This window comes from Sardina pilchardus, chromosome 9 (assembly GCF_963854185.1).
Source record: "Sardina pilchardus chromosome 9, fSarPil1.1, whole genome shotgun sequence".
Lineage (NCBI taxonomy): Eukaryota > Metazoa > Chordata > Actinopteri > Clupeiformes > Clupeidae > Sardina > Sardina pilchardus.
This window is the reverse complement of record NC_085002.1, coordinates 14,820,531-14,830,530: the sequence shown is the minus strand read 5'-3', so window position 1 is coordinate 14,830,530 and position 10,000 is coordinate 14,820,531. Positions and strand designations below refer to the sequence as shown.

Sequence of the window (10,000 nt, the reverse complement as noted above, 5' to 3'; positions counted from 1 at the left end):
TACATCAATGCCCAACCATGATCTAATCTTCAAAAACATATGAGCACACAAGCTATACCCCATCAAGTATGATTTAACTTTGTCACTATACAGTTCTATCAGACTTTGTTTATTTTCTTAAAATGTGTTAAGTCTCAGTCAGCACGCTTTCATTTAGGCCTAATGGTGTTGTGTCAGTGGTTTCACAAGCGTAGTTTCACACAATGCCCACTCCTTTGTCAGCAGTAAGCCTATAGGCCACTAATTATTATTTGTTCACCATTCCATAACGAAAATAATGAAACAGGATGTCATAACATGTCATGTCATGTCATGAATAATTGATCAATTATTCCACTGTTGTGATGAAGACTGCTTATTTGTAGCTTTTGGGTTTAGATTCCTATGTAGACTAGACAACATTGTCAAACGCACACACACACACACACACACACACACACACACACACACACACACACACACACACACACACACACACACACACACAGACACACACACACACACACACACACACACACACACACACACACACACACACACACACACACACACACACACACACACACACACATTGGTAGCCTACTTGGTTTGTGGTCATTATTCAAGATCGGCATGTCCACATGAATCAGGATGTTGAAAAGTATCATCAGTCTTTTTTCCAGGCTGTACACGCCTTGTGTTACGCCCCCTTCTGAGAGTCTCCCTATCAGCTTTCAACGTAGTTCCACGATTGTGTTCACGTGCGTATTTCCTGTCCACACTTCCGGCTCATCATGGCGGCATCCATGGCTTGTCAGGCTGTTGCAAGAGGTCTGCGTGGAGCAAGTGCCAGTTGCTTGTTTCTTAATATAAACAAGGTAATACTTAATTATGTTCAGTTCACATTGTAACTACGCTTCCTACATGGAAGTCTGACTTGTCTTCAGTGAGTGTCACTTGAATAAACGCCGTTGCAAGCTGTGCTACCAGCTGGCTACTCGTGTTGGTCATGAAAGTTAAACCCATAGAAACATTTAATTTACTGACACTTTATCCACTTCCCTCGAGCATTTTCAGATGCATTTTTTTTGCAATCGGTGGACCTCAGCCTGCAAAAAAGTTCGTTTGCTAGCGATATATTTAGGTTAGCTTGCTAGCTTCCGTGACGTTTGCTAACTAAACTTTCATGTGTAACCTATTTTGAGGTTACCTAACTTCAGCGTTAGTGTCAGCCAGCTCAGCAGTGTGAAGTAATGAAACATCAAGGACCTCTGACTACGAGGACTGATAAAATGACCTTGAGAGAATCAAACAATACTTCGGACGCGAACACTGAAGCTAAAACATAGGACTTCATTCAACATGATTCTAACCTATTCTTGGTTCGTCATGACAGTTTAGCTAGCAGAATGAACTAACATGTGAGTGATGTGGCTGTGGAGCATTCTGTTATGTAAATCGCGATGGAGTGTTTGCTTCCCCAGACGAAAGTGCAATAGGCACTTAGGTTCATACTTTGATTCATGCTCCCTTTGAACCACAGCTTTTCTAACCCCTTGATTTTTGAGTGGAAGTACGGGGAAAGACAATCATCATAATACCTTTATGAAGAATAGCATCTCGTTTTTGAAGCATCACTTGTTATTGATAAACTTATGGATAGATGTGTCAACATGTGTCAGATGCAACGTTGTCATCGTTGAGTTTGGAGGCAAACGTAAATCACAAATTGCCTGTGTTTGCATGCCCAATGTTCCTAGATTCAGACACAGTAGCTTGCTGACTTTGAGTAGATCTTTGGACTGAACAACCTTTGTTCTGCGCCATGTGAGGTACTTTAGCAACAGTGCAAAGGGTAGCTGTGTTATCAGTCTTTGAAGTGTAGCCTATACTCTGATAAAGGCTTTGTGACATTATCAGTATTTGTGTGATTTGTTGATCAGAAGAAGTGTGTTAGTGTTAATACAACTCTGCAACGCGGTTAATGTAATGTTTATGTGATTCTTTTATAAACTGTGATTGCTTAAAATAATCTTAACCAATGCATTCAACAGATGGCATTTCTTGTGCTGATTGATTTGATATTGGCATCATCATACAGCCAACAGATTGTTGCCCTATGATACTAATTAATGAGCCGCCTGTTCGCAAGATGTAGGCAAAGGGCAGGTTAAAGAGAAAAAAAAAAACTGAGCGGTCTGAGTTTTTGCTGTATGGTAGGGGTTTGCATCAGACTTATGAGATACTGGATTTAAGCAGTTGATGTGCAGTTAACACAAGAATTGACTGCAAAGGTCATAAAATCAGGTGTGTTTTTAGTGTGGGCCAAGGAAGAGCATGTTACATTTTGGAGTAGATCTGGATCATTGGGTGGATCCAACGTTTTATTTATTTATGTTTTTTTTTTTTACTTTTGCCTCAGGAGAGGGCTTTTTGACTAGGCTGAACTATGGGCCTTAGCAGAGCTCTGTACTCTCCGAGTGCCTTTCTAGTTTCATCTAGTTTTAGAAAAGTTTTCTTTGGGCAAGTGAAATTGATATGCTAAAAGCATTTTAGGCTTGCCACATTGTTCAATAGCTTACCATAAACCTTCCATTGGCAATTTTTTTGGTAAATAATCAGGCTTGTGCGTACTGTACAGTGAGATTTTCTCCCATCCCATGTTTGATTTATGTGTATTTTTGATATTTCAAATGGCCATAGCAAACTCATAGCTAAAACATCCTTTGTACTGTATTACCAGTATCCAATATGAATACATATTTGCTTACTGCAGTGTAATCTATGTGCAACACTTAATTAATTGTGAAATAGTGGAAAAACAAAAGTTAAAATGAGGAACTGAATATAGTGAAAAGGAACGAACGATTTCTGTGACCAGTAACCATGTTTGAGCTTATTAAACAACAAAATACTGTACAATATTCTCTACAATGTATTTATACAGATACTGATGTTGTAAGGCAATTTAATTGACCGGCTCATTAATACTGTTTCTCATTAATGTCACAGCCTGATGAGGCTTGCTAGTAAACCGACAGGTTAGGAAGTAGGGTTTGGCATAAACTCAAAGAGTTAATGTCTTGCCATTGATATTAGACTATAGTCATTATTCAATGCTCTTTATTTAATTATGATAACATTTTCTATCAAAAAGCGCAGAAAATCAATATTTTTGTTTGTTTGACCCAACCTAACTGCCTTTATCCAATCTAATTGACCATGTTTGCCTATAGTAGGCTAGACATATGCACATTGAATGGGTGGTTGGATAACATTCTGCCAAATAAGTAGCCTACATGTATGCTTCTTCAGTAGCAGGAATGCCTTGCGCTGTATTGAAGCCCTGAGATGTCATTTCAAGGATGCATTTATGGGAAAGAGTAAGGTCACCCTTGTCAAACCCTTGTTTATGTATGCATCATCAGTCTGGGTTTAAGCTGTAATTCTGGCAGAGGAGATCGCCACGAGCTGTTTACTGTAAACCACCTCACAAGGGAAGGATGCCAGTGAACCGTCTCGCTCTACTCTCTCAATGACCGAGTTCAAACCGGGTTTTTTTGTCTGTTTTTATGGAGGAGGAGGACGTGTTTCTCTCTGGCAGCGGCCGGCAGGGAAAGGACGGAAGGAGAGAGAGAAAAAAAGAGGAATAGTTTTTGCTTGATGTCCATCCACCCATGATGCATTCACTGCTCTCTGATGCAGAACTCGGTGCAGCACTGCAGTTCCAGCAGACACACACACACACACACACACACACACACACACACACACACACACACACACACACACACACACACACACACACACACACACACACACACACACACACACACACACACACACACACACACACACACACACACACACACCATTTCCAACCTACAGGCAGACTGCAGTTCAGGCTCTTTTTCCCACAGCTTCGGCCCTGGTGCTGACCAAACGGATCATTTATAAATGAAGCTGCTAGTTTCAGTATTTCATAAGGAGTTTAAAGTTTTTGCCATTGTAGTTCAAGCAGGGGAGGTTGATGCGCTTGGTTGACAGATCAGTGTGTATAGGTGTGTTTTGATTCGTTTGTAACTTACCAGGTTGTAGACAGGTCACATTGAAATGAGACACTCAGAGGCTGCCTGGTATACATATCAATGCAATCTTGCATTTTCCTTATAGTTTTCTTCTGCAAAGACCAACTCCTCTCTTTCCCTCACTGCTCTGCAGCCAAATACACAGACTTTCACGGCAGGAAGATCCAGTCTAGTTTGGTATTCTGCACTTCTTAGTCAGCATATGTTTTCATCTTGTTGGTATAATGAGACATAGCTGTGGTAACAGGGGACCAACCTCATCTGTCTGGAAGAAGGCTTTAGATAATGAGAAAGTACACAGTGCCAAGTCATATTACAGTACATGTCTTTATTGAAAAGTATTTGCCAACACTTGCTTAAATTCATAGGCTACCTTTCTTGATAGGAGCTGTATGTTGTACTATACTGTAGATCAGTGTGTGTTTTGAAATTGAAAGATTTGAGGAAATAGGTTCAATTCAGCTCCTGTTATAAAATGAACAGTTTTAGCATACTGTAGTATCCAACAAGCTGATGTTGATTATCAGTATATCTTTAGAGAGGCTTGGACATTTGCCCAAAAATAATGTCCGGCAAGATCGCTCTGCCACATGTACAATTAGTCCTTGCAGGTCCACTCTAGCCAGGTCCCATCTGTGTTTTTCTCCCCTCATCTGCCGGCCTCTTGCTGACAGGATAAGGGTAATGATCTACGAACATCCAGTCCCCCTGGCCAGGAATTCGCTCTGCACTTGACTGACAGGTAGCTATCACCATGATCCGGCCTCTTCAGCTATGGCAGCCCATTCCACAAGGAATTCAATTTGAGACGGTTTGTCAATAACAATGCAAAAGAGATCACAACAATTTTTTTTTTTGGAAAGATGGTTTGGAGGAAGCTGGGGAGCTGATAAATCAAATCCTCGGACTGCAAGTCTGGAGCGTCAGATAATCCTCAGGTTATGCTCTTTTTTTTTACCCCCTCCTGCTCTCTGCTAATAGGAGTGCTGCACTGCGCTGCATTTGGAAATCACTTGCAAAGTTTGAAAGTGTCAAAGCAGCCTTCACCTCATATTGCCGCAGCAGTTGGTGGTGTGTTGAAACAGTGGAGTCGGCTGAATGAATCTCTGTCTTGAATATTTTAGAGGGGGCTTGGGCGGCGGTGGTGGTGGTGGTGGTGGTGGTGTTGGTGGTGGTAGTGGGGGGCGTGAGTGGGGGGAGGAGAGGGGGGTGACTCCTCTGGCGCGAGAAACTTCAAACGGCGGTCGGCTTCCCCATCTGTCTACTGCACGAACACATTTACATTTCCTCCCCGCAAGGGATACAGTAGACCAAGTTTGCTGTAACTGGATTTGAATATCATTTCACCAAGGTTAATAGCCATTTCTGTTGCTCATAAGAGCTGTTTAGGATTTTTCAATAATTTAGAAGGCTCGCGATCATTCAGAATATTTTGGCAGGCTCCAACTCGGTGCAACCCTACAGGGACTCGAGTGTTATACACCGTGTTTCAGGGTGATGAGCCTGATTCTTTGCCGTACTTCGAAGATGCTCTGTCAAGGACGTCTGAGAACAATTAAACACTGAGAAAAGGAACGTGGGAAGGAAAACACGATTAGGCGTGTCCTCCATCGGATGCTACATAGAAACAGCGCCTGCCCTGACGCCTCCCGCTCCTACGTTAGTATACGCATAGTCTGCTATACTAACATGTTGAATAGTCTACTATAGTCTACTATACTAACATCTTGAATTTCCCCTTGGGGATCAATAAAGTATCTATCTATCTATCTATCTATGTTTAGTTTTAGACACACTCGCCTGAAATATATCGTTTTCACACTCCAAGGCTGCCATTTGACATGCAATTTCACATGTTCTCACATTCTGTGCAGTTTAATTACTCTTTTGACTCACTTCTGCTGGAATAACAGCAAAGCAGGCAGGTCACAGTTTTTCTTCAGACCTGCGCAGCGCAATTGCCTCCACATGGCTATATGTTGCATAATGTCCAACTCTCTCCAACCCCCCGGGGCTACCTACCTTCAGCAGTGTTTGGTTTATTTCTGGGCCTTCTGGGCCACCTCTTCCTCACTCGCCTACTGCGTTTGAATCCCACAAATAGTCTGCTAATGATGCTCCTCATTAGCTATGCTAATTGGTAAAATTATTATCCGAAGAAGAGCTGCTTTGCTTAGAGACACCAAGCCTGCCTCTGTGAGATTAGGCCTCTCTTCAGCTTCTCAGGATGTAGATTGCCATGATCGAAAGTCTTGCAATATGGCATGTCTCTCTTGCACGCTACTCTTCCCTGCCTGTTGTACCTGGTTTTAAGCTCTCTATGGCTCATTCATATGATATGACCTTGTAACTTGCAAACTGAAGACAAACATGCTCTGTGTGATGGAAGAGAGTAAACTGTTACAAGCGATGTGAGAGGAGCTCTACTGAACTTTGGAGTTAGGAGGGAAAAGGACTCATTGAAAGGGACAGGACAGCATGACCCCCCCAGCCCCCGTCCTTAGTGACACATACTGGGTCTCTAGTTGTGTTGCATGTGTACAATTTAAACTTTGCCCTCCCTGTTTATGTTGAAACTAAGGATTGATGCTCTGCCTTAGATTTAAAAGTGTTTCTTGTCTCTGGCTCTACCTGAATGAGATGACCTTTGTGACATTTATTTGTGCCGCTTTTTTTTACAGCCAAGAAATATAAATTAGGTGCATAAATTAGCACAGAAAAAAATAGGTTAAACACGACTGTGAACTGAGCAAATCAATTGTGTACAGTCGCCCAAATGAAATTGATTCACTCCTTTAATTTTTTTTCACAGAAATATGTACCGTGAGGATCATTCTTGTTAATGAACTTTCAGCCATTCAGAGGTGCTAATTAAGGAGAGACATTTCAAAGGTTTAGGGCTTAGCTGAGAAGCCGGTAATGAGGATTTTATCCCCAGAGATTCAGTAAGTTGCTACTGTACAGGAGTGATCCAGGGCACTAGACAGATTTATTTTTAAAGAGCCATTCTAATCCATAACTTGACCAAAAACCAGTATGTGGACCATGGCTCTGACAGAAATTACGTGCAATTAAAAAATGCGTTTGTGGCGTGATTTGATTAAGTTGACCACAAATGAGAAGGGCAATGCTGTTCCAGAGACTCTTATGATAGTGACCAATAATATGAAGCTTCCACGGAAAATGGACCCATAACAGAATTTTGAGGAATATTACAGCTGAAGAGTGTGTTGGTGTTGGACACTCTGTGTAACCGTCTGGTGACTCTATAGTACTAGGGACTGGAGACTGCCCAAGTGCCTTCTCCAAAATCTGTGGGAAGTCCTTGAGAGGTTTCATCACTTTAAACCTCTTTGTTGGAAAAGCTCCCCATTGAACGTCAGTAAGCTCCACTTCCTATTCCCAAAGAAAGACTTCTGCGGTCAATACAGATTTGTAAATAACCCCTCATGAATATGGAAAAAAAAAGTTTTCCCCTGTGGTGGAGAGGCATCTGCTTTTTTTTATCCTCCACCTCACAAGGACTCTGGAGTCGATGCTCTATTGACATATCGAGTTTTCCTCTTGCTGTAGTTCTAATGGAGATGCTTTCATTCAACCTCGGAGACAGGCTAATGATTATAGCCTCCTCATATTAGCATGAAGTACTATACATTAGAGAGCTGATGGGCAATTTCCATTCTGTTTATAGGTTTCCCTTACTCCCCAATCCTTGAAGGAGGATTGTAATGTTTATATCCATACTTCCCTATGTTTATAAACACCATAGATGTCTGTGTGAGATGCACTGAGGGTATGGCTAATGCTGCTTTGGCCCTGGTAAGGAAAGGTTGTTGACCCTTGGCATTTTTGCATAGATAATGTTGGTGTATTGGATTCTGACCTATTAAAACAGCTTTTTAAAGAGCATTTTAATTGATCTGGATTTCTCTACCGCGTAACGATATAGCCCTCATGTTAATTGGAAGATTGTCATTGTCGCATATTGAGGATATTGACAAAATAAAATGTAAGCTACAATGTGAAATACCTAATTAATCCATTTTATGTACCCGATTTGTTTCACCTTTTGAGTGGCGAGAGTGTGCACCCAAAAAGCCTCTCTGTAGCAAACCATAATATAACCCCTATGCCTTTTTAACAAGTTAAGGGAGTCATTTAACAGCAGTAGTCCCCCTGCTTCGCTTTTTTTTCCAGATCTACTTTGTGAGTGACAGATTAGATTAATAACAGCATTGGCAATGACACACACTTCGTTAGCCGCACTCTGGCTCAGTCAAGCAGCCTTGTCGAGGCTGTTTATTGGTTGGCTCAGCGAGGGTAGCCAGGCTTTGACCTTCCCTTCAAATGGAGCACTTATTACCCCAATAAATCCTTGGGAATTAGAAGACGCCTCTCCATCAGCATGAGGGAAAGAGCGTATGACATTGTCGTCCACTCGCTGAAAGAGAAAGGGGCTGGGCACTGGACGATCGCTCCGATCAAGAGCTCCTCTTCTTGAGCTACGCGCTCAACCTGCAGCCTCACGCTTGCTTACACTTACAAATGATGCTCCAGCTTCTCACCTACAGACTCTACATCTACATCTCTCAAGTTCTCAAAGTTATTAAAGCAATACGGAGGCCTAGTCTGTTGTAGACTGACTCGTCCAAATGAGTGAGGGCGCTGCCGAGTGACTTTGGCACAGTGAGAGAGTGGCACTCTAACTTTTTTTTGTGTGAGGGAACTTTGCGTTGGCAATGGGAGGAGCACCTCTGCCATCTGCTCCGTCATTGCAGAATGTGATGCAAGTGCTGCCTCAACTCTCCGCCGCCCTTGTTTTGGCGAGCACAAAGTCACATCCCACTGTGAGTGTTATTGAAGAAGGTCCGTGACACATTTATGAAATGGCTAGTCATGGTTATATGCTAGTCATTTTGTCTTTTCCTCAGTGCATTTATTTTCATTGTTGATGAATCTGTCGATTGTAAATTGTAATCTTGTTGATTAGTTGTTGAAAATGGTGAATCATTTAGTTTTTTTTCCCCACAAGCCCAAGATGTTGTCCTCACATGTCTTGTTTTATCCACATTTCAAAGATGTTCATTTTACAATATAAGCTGAAAACATTAAAATAGCAATACATGTACACCTTGAAAACTAATCAAATAATTGTTTAAGCTCTGCAATCTGTGTTTTTTGAACAGTCAGTATGGTGCCATATGATAGAGCTTCAGTACCACTGTGCATGCAAATTTAGTGCGATCCTCACATGCAGAGAAGCACCCCCCCCACCCCCCCTCTCATGCAACTCTGCATCAGGGCCCACAGGCAAACACTGATAAATGTTTCTATGCTGGTGGTAATTATTATGGTTGATATCTTACTTCCCCCCCCCATCATCCTTGTAATCATCTTCAGTTCCATGTAGCTCCGAGACCATTTGGCTTTGCTAACTGGTTTTCCTTTGTTGTGCGAGTTTCAGTCAGATAATTGACTCTTAAGTGCCATCAAATGATAATGGACACTATGAGGAGAAGTTTATGTAGTGTGACGGAGTTGACAATGCTGCTCATCATTGACATTGGGTGCAGTGCAGCAGTAGTGTTGTGTTTAGTCAAAAAAATACATCCATGAAATATAAATACATGGACTGTCTTGATGTTCTTTTTGCTGTGTTATTTCAATCCACAGCTAAATGTCATGTTTTTTTTGTTTCACAACTGCCAAGAGCAGGTTGATGTTGCACAAAACATTTTGGTTTCAAGCCATCCGTGGCCTCCAAAAGCTCTGACCACTTACCAAATTTATCTTTTTTGAAATTCAAGACTGTATTTATGCACCATTTTGCATATGCAAGAGCAAGGCAGATACTCAAGATGGTGCGCTCAAGATGGGGGGCATTTCATATTCCACTTCACAGTATGTCCTACTGCAAATCTGAATTAATCATT

At 41.8% G+C, this 10,000-nt stretch overlaps 1 protein-coding gene across 1 annotated transcript in view; it reads left to right on the top strand.

The window, feature by feature from the left end:
• Positions 1-719: 719 nt before the first annotated feature.
• suclg2 (succinate-CoA ligase GDP-forming subunit beta) overlaps positions 720-10,000 on the top strand; it is an 81,360-nt gene continuing 72,079 nt past the window's right edge. The window contains exon 1 of the mRNA XM_062545895.1: positions 720-857. Within this exon, the coding sequence (XP_062401879.1) occupies positions 774-857 (84 nt within the window). The 5' untranslated portion in view covers positions 720-773. The remainder of the gene's footprint in view (positions 858-10,000) is intronic.